Here is a 22,717-nt window from a genome sequence, read left to right as displayed (position 1 = left end):
TGTTCCGCGGCCTTGGGGGGAGGGTGTCGGGTTTCGCTGCTGCGCTTGACCGGAGACTCGCGCTGGCAGACCCCGACGGAAAAGTTGCTGGCGGTAGATGGTGTTCGAAATCGTCTGCCAGTGATGGCGGGAGATCAGACGCCGACATTGCCGCAAACTGCTGCCGGAAGCTTAAAAAGTTGTCTACTCTCCGCAATCAGTCAAACGCCGACCCCAGATTTCTCTCCACTTCGGCTGGACACACTTGCGGGGACTTTTGTTGGAGATCGGGATATATTTCATTAATCTATATGGTCATGAGATGGAACTCGCTTGCCCTTGCTAAGATATCGGCTTTAGCAAGACCTTACAAGTTTGCCTTGTCTTTCTGCTCCGGCACTTGTGTGATCAGCTTCTCGTGCTTGATTGCCGACGTCAAGTTCTCCAGCACCAGCAGCTCCATGTCGCGCTACGAATGTTAGTCTGTGTCATGTCTCGCTGCCAGTTGCACTAACCTGTGTCTCAAATGTTGCTGTCCCGACGTGGGGCAGTAACACCGCGTTCTCGCACTCTAGCAGCCCTGGATGGATCTTGGGCTCCTCCTCGAACACGTCGAGCCCGGCAGTCCAGACCTTACCGCTCTTCAGCGCATCCACCAATGCTGCCTCGTCGATCAGAGCTCCTCGCGCAGTGTTTACGATTATGACGCCGTCCTTCATCTGGTCGAACTCCGGCTTGCCGATGATGTGCGTAGTCTTGGGATTAAGCGCCAGATTCAGACTCAGCACATCTGAGGTTTTGAGCAGCTCCTCGAATGTGACATAGGCCGCGCCGTTCTCCTCGTTAGGAGGCAGCTGTCTGCGGTTGTGGTACTGGATCTTCATGCCGAATGCCTTCGCGCGCGTTGCGACCGCCGAGCCGATACCGCCCATTCCCAGAATCCCGAGGGTCTTGTTCTTGGGGTCGTGACCGAGGGCAAAGTTGCCGCGCCATTTGCCTTTATTGTGTCAGAAGGATGCTTTCAGCCGAACTGCGAAGTTGACAGACCTTGTCTCACTGCCGTGTAAGAAGAGTGGATGTTGCGGAGCGCACCCAGCATAAGGAAGATGGCAACGTCGGCGGTGGCATCGTTGACCGCAATTGGTGTGCTAGACACCTGAATACCTCTCTTGCTGCACGCCGCTACATCGATATTGTTGTATCCGGCTCCATTGTGGCAGATGAACTTGAGGCTCTTGGGCAGCACCTCCAGGAGTTCCTCGTTGAAGTCTCCGGTCAACGGATTGGAGTCGTTGCTGCGGTACAGAGCGAACACCCCGTCGTACTCGCCGTCCTTGCACCTCTTGATGAACTCTGCGCGATCGCCCTTGGGGTACTCGTGGAGCTTAGATGCGACCTGCGAGATATCCTGCCACTCCTTCCTGGCATGGGCGAGGCCACCGATAAGAAGAGCTGCACGTTCGGGCATTGTGTGAAGACGTGTGGTATAGTAGATGAGATTTGAAGACAAGAAGCAGAGTTCGGAGGGGCAGCAGGAAGTGGAGCAGCTCTGGTCCTCACTACAGCGGCGCTTGTTCCTCTTGTACGCAACTGTTTACCCGGTACAGCTCGGACCGAAATACCGCTTGTTGCGACTTTCTCAACATGGGAACTTTTCGCGCTGATTCAAGAACACTTCTGATTACGGTGCGTCATGTTTGAACCTTGCTCTGATACTTACTGCTCCATTGAGCTCAACGTCTTGTTGTATAGCCCCGCGGATGCGACTTCAAAGCTGCCCCTCCATCACACATTACTTACGTCATATGCACATGCAATTCCGCACAGCTGCACCGAAGTTGAGATGGGGCGATGCTCTGGTCGGGTATCTGAATCGGTGTTTCTTTCAGAGTGCGGTCACTTGTGCTCTGAGAATGTTCATGGCATGAGTAGTGAGTCTCTTCGGCGTTTGATCCACAGTCCTCAATTGCCGAGAGCCTCTCAGTTGCCGACTGAGTACGTAAGAAGGGCTAACCCGAATTGAGGCAATCTTCAGCTCGCCTGAAGTCCGTGCATTTTCAGGCAGACGCTTACATTCTCAGGCAATCGTTGCCTTGCTTCCAGGCAATCGATGCCTTGTGCCTACAGTATAGACACAGTGTAGTGTGGGCAAGCGTCAGACCACAACGTGTGTGGTTTGTGTCGACGACTGCACGCCTTGAAGTCTTCATATTTAACAATATCCGCAGATGCGGTAGAAGTGATTCTAATAAGTATTTACCTTCATCTTTTTACGCGCTTTCCAAGTCGTTCAAACGCACAACAGCAACGCGAAACAAGCGACTGCATATTCATTCTAACGTAAAACCTACACTATGGAGCTCAAGAATATCGCCATACTCGGAGTATGTAGCAAAATCCAGCTGCTGGATCATACCTGACAACAGTAAACGCAGCCAGGAGGCAATGTAGGAGGCGCCATCATCAATGAACTTGCAAAGGACGGACCAAAGTTCAATATCACAGCAATAACACGACCAACTTCGACATACACTCCGGCCGATTGCCCCAACATCGTCCATAAAACGACAGACTACAGCTCCCTATCATCACTCACCGAGGCATTCACCGGCCAAGATGCAATCGTGAACTGCATTACCGGAGGAGCCACCCAATATGAGCCCTCAAAACTCATCATCGACGCCGCCATCGCAGCCGGCGTGAAATTCTACTTCGCCAACGAATTCGTGAGCTACGTCGACAGCCCGCAGTACCGGCGCATGCCCGAAGCCTTCATCGGGTCCAAAGTGCGCATCCGAGCGTCGCTGAGTGAGCTCGCCGCCGCCGGGAAAATCTCCTGGACGAGTCTGAACGGCGGGCCCTTCTTCGACATGTGGCTGATGAAAGGCGTCGCCGGGATCGACATCGCAAACCGCCGCGCGCGCATCTACGGCACAGGCAACAACCCGCTGCTCTGGACGCCGTTGCGTGTCATCGCGCTGGCTGCAGGGAATATGCTGCGGAACCCGGACGCAGTGGCTAATCGCCCTATTTATATATGTCCCCTTGCGGAGGCCGGACTCACCCAGCGGTCTCTACTTGCGACGCTTGAGCGCATGCTAAATACCACGTTCACGGTTGAGCAAGTTGATGTGGCGGAAATCAATAAGAACTCGAGGATTGCGTTAGAGAAGGGGGAGCCTGGCAAGGCTATGAAGGGGTTGGCAATCAGCAACCAGTTTTATGAGGAGGATAGTGGAAACGATTTCAGTCATCTGATTGAGAATGATGTCGTGGGTGTGGATTTGATGACTGTGGAGGATGCGGTGGATGAAGCTATTGCAAAGTGGGGACAGGATTGTCCAGTTGTCGAGAGCATGTATAACGTCAAGGCCTGTGAAGTGTGATCCAACGGTTGTTAGACATATCAATATTTCCATCGGCGAGACACAAGACATTTTACTCGGACTTATGTCTCACAGTACAGTACTATCATAACATTCGCTTCGTGTTACAATCTTGCCTTTTCCTCCTTCGTGAACTCCCGTCGTTCAGGTCCTCCTCGACTTCCATCTCCTGCAAACACGTCCTTCTGCGATTTGTACTCTGTTCTGAACTTCCACTTCTGCGCCAATTCTGCTGGCAGGGAGCGAGTAAACGCCATAGCTGTGTACTTGCCTAGGACTGGCAAGAATTTAAAAGCACTATACTAGGTTAGCGGCGTCTGAGAAAGTAAGGCGCGTCAACTCACTGTCCGCTACCGCCGGTCGCTACGAACAAGTTTGGATGATCCGGGTGGTAGTCCATGATGAAGTCGCCTGTTGGAGTATCATTGTACCAACACACCGCAGTCCTATCAAAACCGCGTTCGGCAATTTCAGGGAACACTTCCCGCAAGCCATCCCTCAATCTCCGCACGCCATCAGCAGGCGCAAAGTTGACTCGTTCACTGCGTGGCGCAGCGATTGGTGATGATGGCTCCTGAGTCTCGCTCCTTGTGTAGCCCCAGCCATGTACTGCGCATTTCAAGAGAGCAGTGTCTTCGTGTGGTGGGAACACAAACCAGCCAGTTTCTGTGTTGATATATATCGGCATGTCTTTCAGACGCACCATCTCCTCGGGCGTCAACTTGATATAGCCTAACACTTGCCCGGTAGCAAGCGTGGAGTTATACATTGGGACAAGCTTATTCGACCATGCGCCAGCTGCAAGAACAAAGTGCTCAGCCTCGACCTTACGGCCGCTAGCTGTTCGTGCAGCCACAATTTCGCCTTGGGCGTCTGTGTCAAAGCCAGTGACAGTTCCGTGGGCACCACTGACAAACGAAATTCCTTTCTCGATGCAAAGATTGCGAAAGTGTAAGACTCCTTTTGCCGCATCAGCCCAGCCAGCGGAGCGATTGCAGTAGCCAAACAAGTCTGGTTGAATCAGGGGTCCAGAGAGCATTGGGAACAAGTCCTTCGTGCTTGAGGCCGAATCTAAGCGTTCGTATGGAAGGTTCTTGTCTGCAAGCTGGGTTATGCACCGATCTATCCACGATCGTGCGCGTAGGTTCTTTGTATTTGCGGCCATAACGAGGGGAGTTTTTTGGAAGATCCCGTTCGATGTATATGTGGAGGTGGCCCATGAGTCAAAGGCTTCTTTCGCAATCAAAGTATATGCTGGATCTCCGTAGTCAAATCGAATAATCCGGGAAATATCAACGCTGGAGCCATCTGGGACCTAGGACGGGTAAGTGTACGCAGGACTAGATGCTGAGGACAAACGTACTGGTGGAACATGACGGTCGAGCACAGTGATGTCCTTGTATCCTTGTTCGCTGAGGGATACTGCCGTCGAAAGGCCAAACACTCCAGCTCCGATGATAACAATCCGATCGTCCAAGGATCTCGACATGATGTTGAGGAGTTTGAAGATAGGTAGTGCCGTACTGAATGGCAAAGTCTGCCCTTATATGCCCTTTAAGCGCCTACATCTTGATTCGTGGATACTACAATTGGATTCGTGGACACGCCTTTCGACGACGATATCGGTCGATATTCGTGACAATCCGACCTGATTGGTCATGATGACGAAAAGTGGAGACGGAGACCGAGCACGTGACCGGCGCATGGCGTCAGGAACACGGAGCTCCGCTCGCATTGCCGTAAGGACGACTGTCCTCGCACCAACATGGCTATCTGTACAGATGTCACACGGCACTCGCCATATCCCAGCAGGCTATCGAGACATGTCTGTGGAAATTGCCGGTCTCAATACCTACCAACTTGAGCTTTGTCAGCATTGTGCTGACGTTTGACGTAGTCGAAAGAAGTCAAAATGCCCTGGGGAGCGGCCGATATGCTCGGTTTGTCAACGACTCAAGCAACCGTGCGTCTATGCGCATAGCGCTGGAACAGCAGTGCGAGATGAGAGTGAAGAGCAAGTTCCACGTCCTGGAGATCACGACGACTTACCCTCAGAACCCAACAGGACTTCGGAGCGTCTGAGTGCAATCGAAGCCCGACTGGAGCAGATAGCAGCATTGGCTCATCAAGCTGATCAGAGCCCGACCGTGACATCTATGCCACATCTCCAGGCTATGAATGATTTACCTCTCTTGGATTTGCCTGCCAACGTAGTGAGCGACGGGATCAAGCTCTATTTCAGATATTATTGCAACCAACCATGCCCGCTCCTGAGCTATCTCTCGCAGGGGGAATCGTCTAAACGGTTTTCTCCTATCGTTCTTACCACGATGCTCGCCTTAACTCTGCGCCGGTCTAGCCATGCATCTGCAGTATCTACGGACAATCTATCACAGCGTTCCTGGGACATGCTTGTCGACGCCTACCGCCGGTACGAATTCGATGAGTCATATTTCCAAGCACTTTGTCTGCTTGCACAAGTTGACCATGCCGAAGGCAGGTCGAACAAAGCCCGGACTCAGGTAGCTCTTGGTCTAAAGCTTGCTCAGGCCCGAGGCTGGTTAAATAAAGTCCATTATGAAGTCGAGCATAGGACTACTCGCTGGCAGCATCAGGAAATAGTCTGGTCATTATTCATGCTGGACCGATGTACGCTCAACCGCGATAATCCCTACTCCACCATTCCCGATACCCTGTATAAGCTTCCGGCATATAAGGGCGGCCCGACTCATCCTGGACAGAGCGGTGAGGTCTACGATGCTACGCTTTCAACATCGCCAGCACAGAGCTTTGTGATCGTAGGTTTATTCGCGCAGATTATGCGCATGTGGGAGCTTGTCATTCAGTACATTGGCGAGAGCTTGACTACTGAGTCTAAACCAATCTGGCATCACAAGTCAACCAGGACCGCGATCCTGACCAGTCTTCTCGAGTTGGAGATACGTTAGTGTGTGCGTGCTGCCACGAGAATCGTCGCTGATGGCTTGTAGCCTCCGAACCACACACGTATGCATCTGTCGGTCCCGTCGATCGCGTCCTCAGTGCCCCCGCTTCCAAACCATACTTTCAGACATGGATGTTTCTTCAGATCACCCACTCCGCTATTAATTGTTGCATGTACGATTTCCCCCGCTTTCACAGGATATTCGCTCATTACGTACAAAAGTAATCATCCCTTCATCATATTCGTCAAAGCACGACAGCACGGATCACGTGTGCCACTCACCTTCCTCCAGAGAGCGCACAAAGACAGTCTCATATACGCATCCTGGATCACGAGGAACCTGACTGATATGGAGACTGCCCGCCTCGACGTGCTGGACCCGTTTCTGGCGTATCTCGTCGGCATAGCAGCAAGCATCCATATCGAGCACAGTCTGAGCTCCAATGCTTCCAGCGCCTCTTCTGCGAGACAGAAGATGGCCACCTGCATGGCCTATCTGACTCGTGTCGCGGGGGTCTGGCCCCAAGTGAAGAAGAGAATCAACGTCTTGGAGGAGTTGCGGTCACGAGTGGGTAGCAGGTCGGCTTTGCATTACGTTGACGACGAATACGATGGCGGTGTGCCCGTGCGAAGCGTACGGCACGTGTCTATGTCAGTCGCGGACGAGCGGTTGATGTGGGCACTGTTCGACGCCTCCAACGATACTATGGCCGACATTTTGCCATCGGCAAACATAAGTACAGGTTCTGCCGCATTGCAGCTCAGCGTTCCCCAACCCTTACCAGATGGCAGCGTCTGTGATGTCGCGAACTCGATGCCGCAGTCTCAAAGTAGCGAAGCCGGTCCTTCACACGACATAGAACACATGCCAACAATCGATCAGGCATCTTTGGATGTGGATCTGACTGCTGACTGGTCACTGCTTGGTGTGCCATGGCTCGCCTATTTCCCACCTGATACAGATCTGCTTGGGTGTCAGTGAATGCTGAAATCACATGTTAGGCGTGGTTGAAAGATATCCATGTCAAGTAGTATTTTGATAAGTGGTACAAGCATTTTTTGCTCTTATTACCACTCTGAGAACGCTACTAGGAGGCTTTGGGTTCAACAGGACTACCCCATCCATGGTCGATGTTACACCATGCCCCTTTTTTTGCTCGTCGAACGGCGAGAATCTCTTGCTTCACAGTCCTGGCCGCCTTCTCTCGACTGATCCACTCAGATACAGCGTGACCTGCTTCATGCGCGTTCAGTTTCCAGCTCACATCGCTCTTGTCCTTATTCTCCCGTAGCCAACGCATCAATTGCACGGGTACCATGCCTGCTGGTATATTTTGCAGCGACTGGACATCCGCAGGTATCCAACCCTGGAAAAAGTTCAAATACGTGATTCGCCGCCACGCATCGTTCCAGTCTGGGCCAGGCGATACTGTATGATATTGCCATTCTTCTGGGTCATGATCTGACCTGGAGACGGAGAGAAGATCATCCGAGCGCCAGCTAAGTGCTTTCAACCAGCTACACCCTTCCAAATCGAGCCATTGTAACGAGTACGTATTGACCGAGAATCGCCGTAGGATATTCGTAGCTTCGTGCCAATCATCGTCGAGGTCAGAGTAGAAGTGAGAACCACCAAGAGACACCGTCGTGACATTCGAGACCATCGAGGTTGTCGCAGCGTTTGGAGTGGTAGACGGCCGTGGCCAGTAGGCAAGCGAGAGATGGGTAATCTTGTTCAGATTCGGTGAGATTTTGAGCAATTCCGGCCATGATGCCCAAGCGCCAGGGCGTGCGAGTGACAATCTGCTGAGATTGGTGAAGTATGGAGTTGCGAGTGCAGCCGCCAAAACAGGTGGAGTATTGTCTGCTTCTTCAGCCTCTTCTTCCCAGGTCTCGGCTAGTTCCACTGCTTTTTCTTTGCCCTTGCTCTGCGCTGTTTCAGTGATCTGCAAGCCCTCCACATTCGGCAGCTGTTGGGCCTGTCTTTTGAGACACTTTCCGACGTCACCGATGGTGAGATCTACACACAATAGCCCTGTGAAATCCAGAAGACGGACTTCATCCCAACTCGAAGTGCCAGTACCTTCTTCATTCTGGAACAACATCCTCAAAGACCTGAGATTCAAGCACGATGTGGCACCATGGGCAGATATGTAGCTCAGCATTGCTTCTCTCAGCGATATGGGTATTGTAGGAAGGTAATGTTGTTCGAATTCGGAGAGTTCCTCCCAGTGCAACGCAAATGTTCGGAGGCAGTGGTGCGCAAGGCTTCGATCAGGTGGCAGACGCTGTAGAACCACTTAGCAATTGCGTTCAGGGGCGCGCGAATCAATCACCTTAGTTTCATCATTCGTCACTCTCGCCAGCATACAGAACGCTGGAGCATTCCTCTCGTCGCCGGATTGCTGCCTCCTCATCTTCCGCACGTGATCTGGTGCATGGCGGCTCGACAAGAGCCAGCTAGTCGGCGCTGCCGGACCTGGTGGTGGCCTTGCACCGCCAATTGCTCTACGTGAACGCAGGCCTGGCTTTGGTTTGGGAGCGTTAATCTCAGGGATGTGCAGTATGCGCCGCAAGTCTGGTGGGACAGTGCGGCTGCTTACTGCCGATGTGAGCTCATCTCTTTGTTCGGGCGTTGCTCGCGGCGTTTGCTCGCGGCGCAGCTGCTGTAGGCGTTGATTTATGGACTGCGGTTCTGAAGGCGTCGAAGACGAAGCTCGTGAGCTTTGCAGCGATGGGTGGACGTAGGTCGGCTTGGCTTGCGTGTAGGCTGGTGCGTGTTTCTTGGGCATGGCCGTGCACCAGGTGGCTCAGTGAACGCTGACTGTTGCTGGGAAGTAGAAGCTGCTGTTAACAACTGATGACCTGGTAAGCGAGCAATGGCTATGAGTCAACTGTCGATGCTCAATGACTGATACTCTGGGCCCGTCGCTTAACTGATGGATACGAGTTGCAGGACAAACAGGAAAAGCGAGTCACAGAATGTGCCGTCAAGAAAAATCGATGTTGAGCTCATATTCGGTGTTGATGTCGAGGTTCAGTATGACGCCACTACAGTCCTGAGAACGCCTGCAGCTTCGCGACGGCCCGCACTTGCTATCTGACACGTGATGTGATCCTACATCTTGTAAATGGTCCACTTGACGATGTTGCAATACATAACGCATCCGAATCACGAACAGTGGAAATAGGTGGGTGTCGTGTTTATCTGAGCGCCCATTCCTTGGCGCCGCATGGGCCTCTTTGTTTCTGTCATTCCAGCTCCTTATCCAGATTGTGACAAGTAGTCGCTCACCCTGGGAACTGCAGCTCAACAATATGTACACAAATATCTGCGTGTGCGTTTACCATTGTTTGCAAGGCCCTCGGTGCCGACTGACACACAGAAGGTGGCCTGTGGTTAGCTGTATCCCCGTGCTGGCCGAACTGAAGCATCACCGATGTTGTCTCGCGTCTATCCGGCGAGGCGGCCAAGCCGACTCCTGATCTTTCCATCCGATTGAACGCCAGCGCCAACCTCGTTGTGGCGTTTCATGCTGCTGGGCCTTCGATAAGGACTAGGGGCTAAACGGCCCGCTGTCACATCATCTCGAATAGGTATTGTCACAGGAATATTTGATTCGCATTCCTCACGCAGCATCTCCACGCGGACATGTACTGGCCTGCCCAGAGAACTACTCACACGGTCAAGAGGCGGCGACATTGCATTTTCGTGCTCCACAGGAATGGGCGGTCACACCGGCTCCAAGGCCCAAGCGGAAGCCACGCAAGCTGAAAGCCCCTGCACATCGCTAAAATTAAACTTACCTACCACTTTCCCCGACGGAGCTTTGATGCGGGAAGGATCAGCGAATGCCTGGCTTCCGTAAAGCCTGGCTCGTGGGTTACGTTGTCATGGATGTTGTTTCTTGTTCTTTTTTCGGCGGTCCTCAATCTCGCTCTCACTTACACTTACATCATGCAATAGCCCTCCTTTCTGTGTTCTGCAGCTCCATCACCCAGCACTACTCCTGATGCTAGCCATGCTTTTGCAGCCTTACTGAGCAACATATCGCCTCCAGTCATTCGCTCACGACCTGTCACGATGCACTTTTCTCCGCGCGCGATTACCGGCATTGCCGTCTTCATCACCGTTGCGATATTATACACGATCAACGCAGTCTCTGCGCGCGACCCTACTTCGTTTTTCTTTAACCCTCGCAAAGGATATGCCGCGAAATACTCCACCATTCGACGCCAGCAGGCCGAGGACTTCCTGCAAGCTTATCACGACACGCCGAGCCACGATGTTATGAAAGCCGGGCCGGAGAGGGACAGGAAGCTCTGTATTGGCATACCTTCCTTCAAGCGCGACGGAGTGGACTATCTGCGAGATACCGTAGGCTCGCTGCTTGAGGGCCTGACAACAGCAGAGCGACAGGAAATATACCTAATAGTGTTTATACCACACTCGAACCCGAACGTACACCCCGACTATAACGCCGCTTGGCTACCTGGACTGGCAGACCAGGTCCTGACATATCAGTTTGGCGACGACCAGATGCAACACATCCGTAATATGGAACGACAGGGCGGCCTATACGTCGAGAAAGCACTATTCGACCACAGGTATCTCCTATCAGCGTGTGCCGAGCAATACACACCTTACATTGCTATGATCGAGGACGACGTCATAGCTATGGATGGGTGGTACCACCGGACGATGGACGCCATCAATCAAGCCGAACAGCACGCTGCGGAGCGCCGCGCAAGGGCGGATTTCCTCTATCTTCGTCTATTCTACACAGAAGAGTTCTTTGGATGGAACGCCGAGGATTGGAGGAGTTACCTATACTACTCTTTGTGGACTGCCAGTGTGCCCACCGCAATTCTGCTTTTCGTGCGCTGCGCCAGACCAACGACAAAACTCTCCCTCACAATCACCACACCGCGCTCCGTCGTCGCGATTTACTCTCTTCTCGCAACCGGTATCCTTATCTATTTCGGGATGGGTCGCAATACTGTACTTCCCATTCCCACCGGCGTGGCTGAGATGGCTGAGTACGGCTGCTGCGCTCAAGGGTTTGTATTTCCGCATTTGAAGGCCCTCGCACTTATCGAATATTACAAAGACCGACGCCTTGGATTTGTGGACGTCCTGACCGAGGATTACGCCAACGAACGAGGAGAACTGCGATACGCCATGACACCGAGTGTATTGCAGCACGTGGGCAAGAAGAGCAGCAAGATCGACGACTATGGGCCACAAAGCAAGTGGGGCAGGAGCGTTGCCGAGAAGATCTGGAGCTTTACATTCGAAAAATTCGATTGGAGGAAGCTAAGGCGGGAACACGAAGAGAGTGCGAGAAGAAAGAGCGAAGCGCAGGCCGAGAGAGAGGCGCGATTTGCCAATCAACAGGCTGGCGTATGAGCCACGCATGCTTGTGTGGACATCATCGAACCACGAACATATCCTCGAGTCCGTTCATGCAATGAAGCACGACGATCCAGCCTTCAAAGATCACACTCAGAGTTTGCACATAGCCCGCCAGCAGCGAGGCAATCAACAAGCCAGAGATGAATCACGCTGGCCACCCCCTACAGGGCATTGTTGGTAAACGCTCCAGCACAATACCATACCGCCACTCGACCCGCAACACAGCAGGATATGAGGCACCTTAGACATCAAAGACTGTTGAATGTCTGTAGGACTCATACCGTGCGACACGGCTCGTGGACGGGGAGCAGTAATGGGGACTCGGAATTAATGGAATGCCAGTAGACGTGTAATGAATAGGTACAGGTAGCAGCAACCTTCCCAGGTTAATGAGTCGTTACGTTGTATTTTGTTCTCTCTGCACCTTGACTTTATTGGGTGATATGGTTCTCTTCGAAGGACTTCTTTCGATACTCTTGCGTACATCCACATCCTGCAGATAGATCTGTTTTGAAGGTCCACGTAACGTTTGGGCAGAGCAGCAAAAGCCGCTTACAGCTCAGATCGATGGGGGACCCGCGACCTCGTAGAAATTATTTCGCGCGCGGGAATGCACAGGCTAGTAGGTAGTTGACGAGTTGGTTGGTGTTGGACGGACTCCGCACAACAGCGCTTGTAACGTGAATAGTATTTATACCAAATGCTCAGAAGCTATGTGGTGTTCCCTCTTTCTCTGGATTTGTGTTGCATTGAATAGCTCTCAGCTCACTTTGCTCCCCAAGCCCAGGTTCCTTAAAACGAAGCCGGACTTTGTCCCCATCACCCATGATGAATGTGCGCCATAGATGTCATCTTCACTAGTCTGCGATGAAATCAAATAGCCCTTTTACAAGCAAAAAAAGTATCAAACATGATCAAAGCTGGCGCGCGGCGGACTGCGATCATTTAGCTGGACGCATCAGGCTATGTCGTGAGATGCAGCAATGGTGAAGCAGCAAATACGCCCACCAAGATGTGCCACACACGCACACATGCATATCCTAACCCGGGTGACTGAAAGGTAGGAGTATGACGCAGTGAACAAAGTTCGTCTCATGACAGCGTGCTGCACTCAAATCATCGGGAACCAAAAAGGTAGTTAGAAGACGAACAACAGCGGTGGTTCCGATATTTGTGTTGACTACCTCAGCTCGCGAACCAAGCTGCCAACCACCAGCCACCCGCCAGCACAGCAAGAAACGCGACCAGCATAGCATTGCCAGTCCTCGTCAGAGCCAGGTAGGACGACGCGCCTACCATGACCTCCCACCGCCTCGCAGCCTCTTGTCGAGATTTCCACGTTGGATTGATAGAGAATGGAGCTTCGACGCTGCTGCCGTGTACCGGAATCGGTGTTTCCTCAACCCGCACGGAGAGCGCAACTGGGCGATGGTCGGATGTTGATTGCACCGGCAGAGCTGTGTATATCTGCGGTTCGAGTTTTGATGATTGGGAGGGCAGATACAATATGCGGTCACACCATGAGGGATAGCGGTGCTTCGCCCATTGCCACTCATCGTCGCTGCTCCGTGACATGGAGTACTTGTAGGTCGGAGGGAAGGTAATTGGTAATTCTTCAAGACCATGGAGGGTGCGGTTGGCTTCCTTCTCTCGCGTAAGTTGATCACAACTGAGCAGCTGGGAGTAATGCTTTGGTGACGACTCGGGGGCCTTCATCGATGGGTAAGCTTCGTAGGCCTTCTCATCAGGCGATGAGTCGTGTGTCCGGTAGTTCAAGTCTCCGAAGAAAAAGACATGGCTTCCCGTGGCAAACAGACCAGTCTCTTCGCTTGGTGCTCGCCGTGAACTTAACAGTGGTCGTTCCTCGCTCAAGCTGTATACTGAATCGTCGCGGTTTCGGAAGACAAGGTTGCGCACGAGGTTCTCCCAGTCCTTGTTTCGAGCCTCCACCTTTTTCTCTGAAGGCGCGAGATGAGCTGCAGCGAAGCTCAAGTTCAGCGTCTCGTCTGAGATTGACGTGGGACAGGAGACGCCAATGCGCATAGCGACTGCGCCCTTGTTGCCCATATTTGAGAACCCAACTCCTGCTCCTGCCGATTGTATCCATTGTATCCGCTGGGTGAAGCTCGGCTTTGCGAAAATCATGAGGGCCGTCATGCCCAGGCTGCGAGTTGCAACATGCTCGAGGCGCTGGCTGCCATGGCTGTGCAGATCCGCTGCAAGCTGGACAGTGGTTGTGATGCGGTCAAAGTAGGGCTTGAGATACGATCCACCCAGAAACGAGTATGCGATGGGCGCGATCTCCTGCAGAGAGATGGCGACGAGGTCTGGCACGGGACCGTCTTTGGGTAGGGCGTCGAAGAAGGAAGGCGCAAGCGATTGCGGGTTGGCGAGTGTGCGTGCACAGTTGAACGTCAGGAGGTAGAGGTCAAACATGGTGAGATGTCAGGCACTCCACGGCTGCTGAACACGCATTGGTCAGCATTACGGTACCGTACGTGCGGTGGAAGTTGCGAGTGGCAGGGATTGGGGGTGGTGACAAGTCGAGGTTCGGCTCGAGACGAGCAGGGGAAAGAACGTGAAGTCGAGAACAAAGCATACTTAGGATTAGGCCGAGGTGTCAGGATAGCTACTTTGGACGTGGTGCAGGTTGCTGTCGGCTGAACTTGCTTGCGATATCGCTGCGCCGCGCCGTTCTGCCACACACACGGGGATCGTGGGATTCGGCACGTCACAGTGCTGAGTTTCCCGTGTGGTTGGATCCTCGCGGGGGGGAGGCCGAGCCAAAGGTTCCACAGGGATCTTGGGGGTGGAGACGGGGTTGCGACGGCGCGCAGGAAAAGAGGGTACTCGAAGCTGTCTGTTGGAAGGAGGTGCGTTTGTGCGATGGATCGTCTCTCCGCCTACGTCATGCTCCTCATCAAAAGAAAGGTGGGAGCTCCAGGCCAAGCTATTGAGAGCTCAAGAACAGCAAAAACAGCATCTTCACGAGCGATTGAACTGCAAAATCATCTTTGCAATCCCATCCCAACTACCACTGTTTGTCGGGTTTTTCGAAGTACGAGTCAAGCTCTTTTTAGCAAGCCGATCGTCTCGACGTGCATGCGAGGACGGGATCTAGAGCTGTGTCAACTAACGGTACCTGAGCACAAGCTGCACGGCTTTAAAAGCAGCAGCTTCTCCCTACGAGTAAAGCCACTTTGATCGTGCACTGGAACTTCACACTCCTCTCTCACCATGTTCAAGTTACAGATCGCTCGCCAGGTCGCCCGTGTGGCTCGAGTGCAACCACGAGCTGCATTCCGCCCAGCAAGGTCTACTGTCCGGCCATTCACAAGCTCTGTGAGCCGTTTCGACAAAAACCCCGAGGAGGATCACGATGCTGGGTCTTCATCTGCGGCAGCCGGAGAGAGCGGAGAGCACGAGGGTCAGTTCGCCCGTACCAGGGACGACATTGTCGTGGAGTACCCCGAGGAGAAAGATCTCCCCCCTTCGCAGCCAGTACAGGGTCGTGGAGGCTTCCATTTCAAGCGCACGCTCGCAACCTTCTCTATGGAAGGCAAGACCGCGATCGTCACTGGTGGCGCTCGAGGGCTAGGCTTGGTCATGGCCCAGGCACTGGTCACCTCCGGCGCCGATGTTGCCATCGTCGACATGAACAAGGAGGAGGCTCAGAGATCAGCCGAGGGACTAATTGACCTGTTCAAGCAGGAAAATGATTCGGGCTACACCAAGTGAGTTGTGTGAGGAGTAGCTACACCGTACCCTGCTAATAATTGTGCAAGGCTGCCCAAGGTCACTGCGCACTACTGCGATGTGTCCAGCCCCGACTCGGTGAACGAGTCGTTCGCTGAAATTGTGAAAGCTCACGGCAAGGTCGACAACCTCGTCACCTCGGCTGGCTTCACCGAGAACTACGATGCGATTTCGTACCCGCACGACCGCATCCAGAAGCTTTGGGGCGTCAATGTTGACGGCACCTACCTGTATGCAGTGGCAGTCGCCAAGCACCTCATGGAGCGCAAGGCGCCTGGCAGCGTGGTTATGATTGGCAGCATGTCTGGCTCCATCGTCAACGTGCCGCAGCCGCAGGCTCCGTACAACGCCGCAAAGGCCGCTGTCAGGCACCTGGCTGCCAGTCTAGCTGTCGAGTGGTCGCAGCACGGCATCCGTGTCAACTGCATCTCGCCCGGGTACATGCTCACCGCGCTGTAAGTACAGATAACCACGCTCCAAGACATCGGCTAACGTGTTGCAGCACCAAGAAGATCCTCGACGACAACCCGGAGCTGCAGAAGCAGTGGACCTCGCTCATTCCTATGGGCAAGATGGGACGTCCCGAGGACCTCATGGGCGCTGTGACGTTCCTATCCAGCGATGCTAGTCTGTATGTGAACGGCGCAGACCTGCGTGTCGATGGAGCATACACTTGCACTTAGTGAGGCAGGGTAGTGCTGGGCGTTGCTGTATGAGGCTGTATGAGATAGAGACGGACGGTGTGAATGATAGCATGGCAACAAGCCACAATGCATGAACCGAGCCTCAATGACGGAGTCTGACTAAGGAGTGGGCCCCTAGCGGGCCGAGGAATGCCTGCAAGTGACCCTGATGAGACACGGCTGCTCTCAGCCCAGCCAAGAACACGATCTCTAGAGCTGATGCCGCGAAGAATGCACCGCTGCTGCACGCAATGAGGCACACACACGCTATTGCTGCTACATAGCCCACACTCGCCCGACCGCCGCGCGTGACCGCCCGCCATGTTTAACATCGGCAATCTGGTGCAGAAGGCCCAGCAATTCATAGAGCCCACGCTCAGCAACATCGCGGCCCCCGCCTCGACCGACCGCCGCCCGTCTAAGGCGACGCTCTTCCGCTTCCAGTTTCGCCTGCCCGACTCGCAGAATCCGCTCCAGGAGATCACCGCCGAGCTCACGCTGCAGCCCCACCACTCGACGAGGGGCACCGGCGACGCCGCGACAGAGGGCGAGCGGGGACAGGGCAACCACTATGTGGGCAAACTGCACCTAAGCGAGCAGTACCTGTGCTTCTCTACGCAGGGGTCCAGCTTCCTCAACACGGCCAGTTCGAGCTCCTCCAGCAGCTTCACGGGGCAGACACACGGGGCGGGCCCTGCCGGCAATGGCTTCACACTGCCCCTGTGCGCGATCCGGAGGGTCGAGCGCCTGCACAGCCAGAGCTACATGTTTGCGCTCGCCATCACCACGTGGAACGGCATTCCAGACTCGAAGACCAAGACACCCGCCGGCCAGAAGCTCACCATTCAGCTGGCCGGGTCGCGGCAGGCCTGCGAGCGCTTTTGCGATGGTCTGAAGAAGGGGCTGAGGGAAGGCGTCAAAAGCGTGGACACGCTGCGCAAGGTGGCCATGACCAGCTACACAGAATACCTGCTCAGCACAGACGAGGAGGGCAAGGCAGCTGCTGGCGATCGCGAGCACCCAGACACGGGTCTTGGGCTGACCTTCAAATACCCCGGCAACGCGCGAAAGCTGAGAGACGCAACCAAGATCCGGCTCTGGCGCGAGTATCTGAGAGGTAGGTGTTGCGAACCCTTGTTTGCGCGCGTCTGACTTGTCTTAGAGAACGGCCGAGGCGCCACACTCGTCCGTCAGCCCACCTTCCACAAGCTCATTCGCGTCGGCCTACCTAATCGATTACGAGGCGAGACTTGGGAGCTTACCTCCGGCTCATTCTTTCTGCGCCTGCAAAACCCGAATCTATACACCGAGACACTAGCAAAGTTTTCGGGGAGAGAGTCCCTGGCGATAGACGAGATCGAGAAGGACTTAAACCGAAGTCTGCCAGAATACCCGGGCTTTCAAGATGAAGCCGGCATTGGCCGGCTGCGAAGAGTCCTGACAGCATACAGCTGGACCAACGAGGAGGTTGGATACTGTCAGGCCATGAACATTGTTGTGGCAGCGCTTTTGATGTTTGTACATTCCTACGTCGCCAAATTGCCGTTTCTGACCAATCCAGTTACGTTTCTGAGTCCCAGGCCTTCTTCTTGCTATCCATACTATGTGATCGCTTACTGCCGGGATACTATTCGCAGACCATGTACGGGACGCTTCTTGACCAGAAAGTCTTCGAGTCGCTCGTCGAAAAGACGATGCCAATTCTGTGGGATCACTTGGTCAAATCCGACGTACAGCTTTCCGTCGTCTCCCTACCTTGGTTCCTTTCGCTATACATCAACTCGATGCCCTTGATCTTCGCTTTCCGCGTCTTGGATGTTTTCTTCCTAGAGGGACCGAAAGTGTTGTTTCAGATCGGTCTTGCCATTCTGCGCATCAACGGAGAGCAGCTGCTTGACGCCGCAGACGACGGTTCATTCATCTCAGTGCTGAAGTCTTACTTCTCCAGACTTGACGAATCTGCACATCCCAAGTCAGAGAACCCTAAGTTACGAGCCGTCACGCGATTCCAGGAGCTGATGGTCGTGGCGTTCAAGGAATTCGCTGGCATCACCCAGAATACCATTTCAGAGCAACGAGCGAAGCACAAAGATGCAGTTCTGGAAAACATCGAGAACTTTGCTAAGCGCACATCTATTCGGAACCTTGGCCCCGAAAGCAAGAAGTTGAGCGTCAACGATCTAGGCTTTCTGTACGACAGGTTCTATGCAGTCTTGTACGAGCGACAACAACGAGCCGAGATCATGCAACAAGAAGCCGACCGAAAAGCGAAGGCCAGTCGAGCCAAGGCCACAGAAATCGTCAGCGGGTTTGCGGGCAGCAACGCCGAAAAGGGACGTGTGGCTGTGGGAGTAAGCCCAACACACATGGATTATGACGGATTCAGGGAGTTCCTCGCTGGTATGTGTTGCTTATCAAAGGAAGAGGCTCCGAGACTGACAACCAACAGGTGTGGCAAAATGGGCCGTCACCGATTCGCCAACATCACCCAAAGAAGCGAATTCTGGGGCGAGTCACTCATATTTCGGCGGCAGCATGAGGAGTCGACCACCCATGTCACCTTGGGGCTCAGGACCAGAACCCGCAGACCACGAATTCCTGAAGAGGCTCTTCAGGCGCTGGGACACGGACATGTCAGATTCACTCTCCTTGCAGAATGTGGTAGCCGGATTCGCTGCGGTCAAGGGGACCAAGGACATCATGTCTAACATCAGCTATTTCTTCGAGCTGTATGACGACGATGGCGATGGCAGAGTGGATCGTGAGGGCATTTTGAGGATATCAGAAGCTCTTCTCTTTCTGTCGCGGAGAGGACTTCACGAATCTGTAAGTCCCTCAGCATCATCGCTTGATATAGGCTCTGAGCCGCCGATGTCACGCGACGAGCAGTTCCTGAGCAGCGTCTCCGCTTTCATCCGGAGGTGCTTCGAGTACGCTGATCCGGATCACGGTTCAAACCAGAACGGTGGAGTGGAGCAGGCAGAAGAAGGCCTGGACAACTTTGCGATTGGAGACGAGGACGAGGACGACCTTATCGACTTTGGTGACGAGCCGGCGACTCCAAAAGCAGAGAAGAGCCCGATGTCGCCAACTCAGTCAACGCACACAGTGGAAGCCGAGACAGGTGAGCGACAAGAGAAGGCCAAGGCAGCGAATCTTGCGTTGGATCCAAACAAGCCTCTGCACATCACATTGCCCACGTTCCGCATGGTCATCCTTGCAGACGAAGTGCTCGAACAGTTCTTCGAAGTCGGCTTCTCAGCCTCTTTCCGTCTTGCCGATGCGCCATTGCCGTCATCAGCATCGAGCTCTTCTAACCTCACTACATTTGCCAATGCAGGCAGACAAATGTCGCACCTAGCAGGCGGCATGGGCGTGGTCGGTGGTGCAGGTGTCGGCGTCGTTCCACCCGGCAAGAGCATCCGAGGCATGCTTGACAACATTGTCAATGACGGCATGCGCGTAGCAGCAGAAGTAAGGCGCAGATACGACGAGGCTCAGAAGGAGCTCGACGCGCAATCCCAGCACGCAAGGGACGATGACGAGGACCATGAGGAAGAAAAGGACGCAGATCTCCTCGAGGGTGCAGAGGCAGCAGATGTGATCTCGACCAAGGAAGAGAACCTCAGCGATCTGCTCTCGCCAGACATAGATAAGGAACTCAAGAGCACAAAGGATCGAAGAGCAAGTGACGCCAGTAGACGTGTGGTCGAGTTTGAGAGCGATAAAGCTTGACGTACGATCGTCTGAGGTATGGCGTTTGGCGTCTTCGCTTTTGGACGCTTGCATCTGGGGCGTACCTAGGGTCACTAACGTTGTATCAATGTCAAATCCCTCCCTCGTTTACTTCCTGTACATCATTCTCTCATTTGCTGCCATTTTGGTCGAATTCCGCACGTGCAGGCTTCAGCCGCCGCTGGCCTTGCCCTGACAGCAGTAATCTCACGTTTGCTGCCTCTTTCGAAGCTACTTACCCCGCATGCGGCTATGTCCCGACCGCGAGGCACTAACTCCAGCCTCATGCCGGTGATACAAGATGCTCGGCTATCTCCTCCTTCATTCAATGTTTTTGCTGTGTGAAGATGCTCAGGACCGTGGTTGCTCGCTCTCCGAGGTTGTTCTCGTCACTGCGTAGCACACGTCGAGGCATTCTCACGAAGGCGTTCCGCGCGGGACCAACCGAGGTACGCTACCGTAGAGCTTCGACCCTGACTCGAGCTCGAGTAGCTAACGACAGCAGCCTCCACTCCTTGAACAGACAGTGCCAGAACATTTTGCTGGCATTGTACGCCAGTTTGGGGACCGCAACGCGTAAGTCTCGCCCTGGCGTTTACTAAAAGCTTAAAACTCATCTTGACCAACAGTGTCATCTCACATCACCAGCGCACAATCCTCACGTACGAGGCTCTCGACCGCGACTCCAATGCGCTCGCCAGGGGCTTGCAGAAGAGAGGAGTGAAGAAGGGGGATCGAGTGGCCGTGTCGCTGGGCAACAATGTCGAATTTGCTACAGTAGGGCCACAGTCCAGAGCAGGCATACCATAATACTGACAGCTGCGCAGACAACCTATGCGCTCTTCAAGCTGGGCGCGATGCTGGTACCATTGAACCCCGCCTTCAATGCTCCTCAAGTACTCTCTGCGCTCAACCATCTCGAAGCCGCCCATCTCATCATTGGCGCCGAAACCAACCTCCCCCGTAAAGAACCACGATCGAACATCGCACTGCTTAGCCATCTCATACCAGATCTGACTGGGTCGAGCCTTCAGTCTGAGCTCGTGCCGTCTCTTCGCAATGTTATCATGGTCGACAACGCGCAGGGGAGGATCGATTGCGCAGTGTACAAGAGCACTACAAAATACGAGCATGTGTTGGAGGATGGCGGTCAGGGCGTAGCTTTGGAAGATCAGGGACTGGACCCGAACGACATCGTCAACATCCAGTTCACTTCTGGGACGACCAGTATGCCCAAAGCTGCCTGTCTGAGCCATCGCAGCATCTTGAACAACGGCAACAGCATCGGCGATAGGATGCTGTTGACAGAAAACGATCGCGTGTGCAGTCCCCCTCCGCTGTTCCAGTAGGTGCTTCTACAGACTTGGTTTGCGCGACCTGACATATATTATAGCTGCTTTGGCTGCATCCTTGGCTACATGGCGACGGCCACCCACGGTTCCTCCATCATCTGGCCTGCCGAGGCTTTCAATCCCCTCGCAACCCTCGAGGCCGTCCGCGAGTACAAGGCTACAGCTTTATACGGCGTACCCACAATGTTCGTCGCAGAGCTCGATCTGCTCGCCCACGGCGCCGTGCCTCGGGATGGGTTCGAACATCTGAGGACTGGCATCGCTGCAGGATCTTCGATACCTGCCGAGTTGATGCGCAAACTGCACAAGCAATTGAACTTGACTGAGCTGACCATCTGCTACGGTATGACCGAGACAAGTCCGGTCAGTTGCATGACCACAACAGACGACCCAATTGAAAAGCGTATCGACAGTGTTGGGCGCCTGCTGCCGCACGTCCAAGCAAAGGTTGTCGACCCGAGCGACTGGTCGCGCACATTGGGTATTGATGAGCGCGGCGAGCTCGCGGTGAGCGGCTACCTACTTATGAAAGGCTACTGGGGCGACGAGAAGAAGACGTCCGAGGTCATGGTTGCCGACGACGACGGCGTCATGTGGATCCATACTGGTGATGAAGCAGCCATGGACGCTGATGGCTACGTTCGCATCACAGGCCGTATCAAGGATCTCATCATCAAGGGCGGCGAGAACATCCACCCCCTCGAGGTCGAGAACTGCCTCTTTGCGCATCCGGCGATTCGCGAGGTCAGCGTGGCAGGCCTGCCAGATGAGCGGTACGGCGAGGTTGTGGCTGCGTTTGTGGTCAAGCATGATGGCGACGAGGGGAACATCACAGCAGAGGAAGTCAGGGGCTGGGTCAGGGAGAAGTTGAGCCATCATCTTGGTAAGTTTCCTCCACTCGAACCGTTGGTACAGTTGAATGCTAATCTTTGCCAGTCCCTAAGTACGTTTTCTTCGTGCAAGACTACCCGAAAACGCCAAGTGGAAAGATTCAAAAGTTCAAACTGAGGGAATCGGCCATCAAGTGGCTGCAGGAAGGGAGAGGGCAGTAGATTCGTCAATCAAATCAATTGGAAAGTAGTACCAATGTCTGCTGTCACAGATATCCCATATATACATGCGAGCCATGTACCGGAGGGCGTCCTCGTCTTGAGATGCATTGGAGCTTACTCCAGCCAACGTTATGTAAGAATAACTGACACACAAGAAACACGCTACAGGGGATCCTCGATGGTATTCTGTATCTGGAAGGAAGGACTGGGCTGTTCACAATGACGAGATTGCAGGTGCATCAGATCGGCCTGCTGCAACCCTCTCCCTCCTCCAGAACTCTAATTCACCATTTACCTTGCAATAAACAGTGTTAGGAGAGCCGCCACATGAGATTCGAACGCGTGTCTTGCTCCATGCACGAAATGAGCATACCCCCACGCGCAACATTGCAGCTGCAGGTGGATCCTATGCGC

The 22,717-nt window shown here is 53.9% G+C and overlaps 8 protein-coding genes across 8 annotated transcripts; 4 read left to right on the top strand and 4 right to left on the bottom strand.

Annotated features, from left to right (window-relative positions):
* Nucleotides 1–291: 291 nt before the first annotated feature.
* On the bottom strand, nt 292–1,519 carry C7974DRAFT_349234 (D-isomer specific 2-hydroxyacid dehydrogenase). Its single transcript, XM_046139428.1, has 3 exons — nt 1,027–1,519; nt 495–976; nt 292–448 (listed from the first exon to the last, which is right to left on the bottom strand). Exons 1-3 carry the CDS (start codon nt 1,445–1,447, stop codon nt 347–349), a joined length of 1,005 nt encoding a protein of 334 aa, XP_046003137.1. The 5' UTR covers nt 1,448–1,519; the 3' UTR covers nt 292–346.
* A 483-nt stretch (nt 1,520–2,002) lies between these two features.
* On the top strand, nt 2,003–3,428 carry C7974DRAFT_383450 (isoflavone reductase family protein). Its single transcript, XM_046140767.1, has 2 exons — nt 2,003–2,363; nt 2,415–3,428. The coding sequence occupies exons 1-2, from the start codon at nt 2,334–2,336 to the stop codon at nt 3,363–3,365; spliced, it is 981 nt and encodes a 326-aa protein (XP_046003136.1). The 5' UTR covers nt 2,003–2,333; the 3' UTR covers nt 3,366–3,428.
* C7974DRAFT_383449 (FAD dependent oxidoreductase) lies at nt 3,429–5,191 on the bottom strand. The gene is made up of 3 exons (XM_046140766.1): nt 4,729–5,191; nt 3,710–4,680; nt 3,429–3,662 (listed from the first exon to the last, which is right to left on the bottom strand). Exons 1-3 carry the CDS (start codon nt 4,852–4,854, stop codon nt 3,470–3,472), a joined length of 1,290 nt encoding a protein of 429 aa, XP_046003135.1. The 5' UTR covers nt 4,855–5,191; the 3' UTR covers nt 3,429–3,469.
* Nucleotides 5,192–5,695: 504 nt separating this feature from the next.
* Nucleotides 5,696–7,291, top strand: C7974DRAFT_408068 (uncharacterized protein; the record flags this gene model as incomplete). Its single annotated transcript, XM_046143293.1, has 3 exons — nt 5,696–6,308; nt 6,356–6,482; nt 6,532–7,291. 3 exons carry the CDS (start codon nt 5,696–5,698, stop codon nt 7,289–7,291), a joined length of 1,500 nt encoding a protein of 499 aa, XP_046003134.1.
* C7974DRAFT_19542 (uncharacterized protein) lies at nt 7,098–9,307 on the bottom strand. Its single transcript, XM_046136677.1, has 2 exons — nt 8,646–9,307; nt 7,098–8,597 (listed from the first exon to the last, which is right to left on the bottom strand). The coding sequence occupies exons 1-2, from the start codon at nt 9,099–9,101 to the stop codon at nt 7,398–7,400; spliced, it is 1,656 nt and encodes a 551-aa protein (XP_046003133.1). The 5' UTR covers nt 9,102–9,307; the 3' UTR covers nt 7,098–7,397.
* Nucleotides 9,308–10,393: 1,086 nt separating this feature from the next.
* C7974DRAFT_408066 (uncharacterized protein) lies at nt 10,394–11,719 on the top strand (the record flags this gene model as incomplete). Its single annotated transcript, XM_046143292.1, has 1 exon — nt 10,394–11,719. One exon carries the CDS (start codon nt 10,394–10,396, stop codon nt 11,717–11,719), a length of 1,326 nt encoding a protein of 441 aa, XP_046003132.1.
* A 1,191-nt stretch (nt 11,720–12,910) lies between these two features.
* Nucleotides 12,911–14,161, bottom strand: C7974DRAFT_298902 (Endonuclease/exonuclease/phosphatase; the record flags this gene model as incomplete). Its single annotated transcript, XM_046137717.1, has 1 exon — nt 12,911–14,161. The coding sequence occupies one exon, from the start codon at nt 14,159–14,161 to the stop codon at nt 12,911–12,913; it is 1,251 nt and encodes a 416-aa protein (XP_046003131.1).
* Nucleotides 14,162–14,622: 461 nt separating this feature from the next.
* Nucleotides 14,623–22,706, top strand: C7974DRAFT_468020 (uncharacterized protein). The gene is made up of 13 exons (XM_046146382.1): nt 14,623–15,459; nt 15,511–15,936; nt 15,984–16,163; nt 16,545–17,281; nt 17,327–17,678; nt 17,726–18,564; nt 18,614–19,877; nt 20,255–20,348; nt 20,405–20,475; nt 20,529–20,676; nt 20,727–21,244; nt 21,293–22,134; nt 22,188–22,706. The coding sequence occupies exons 1-13, from the start codon at nt 14,963–14,965 to the stop codon at nt 22,301–22,303; spliced, it is 6,084 nt and encodes a 2,027-aa protein (XP_046003130.1). The 5' UTR covers nt 14,623–14,962; the 3' UTR covers nt 22,304–22,706.
* Nucleotides 22,707–22,717: the final 11 nt, after the last annotated feature.

This window comes from Boeremia exigua (assembly GCF_020726555.1).
Source record: "Boeremia exigua strain MPI-SDFR-AT-0100 chromosome Unknown C7974scaffold_1, whole genome shotgun sequence".
Classification (NCBI taxonomy): Eukaryota; Fungi; Ascomycota; class Dothideomycetes; order Pleosporales; family Didymellaceae; genus Boeremia; species Boeremia exigua.
The sequence above is the reverse complement of the archived record's forward strand: the minus strand, read 5'-3'. Positions and strand labels throughout refer to the sequence as shown.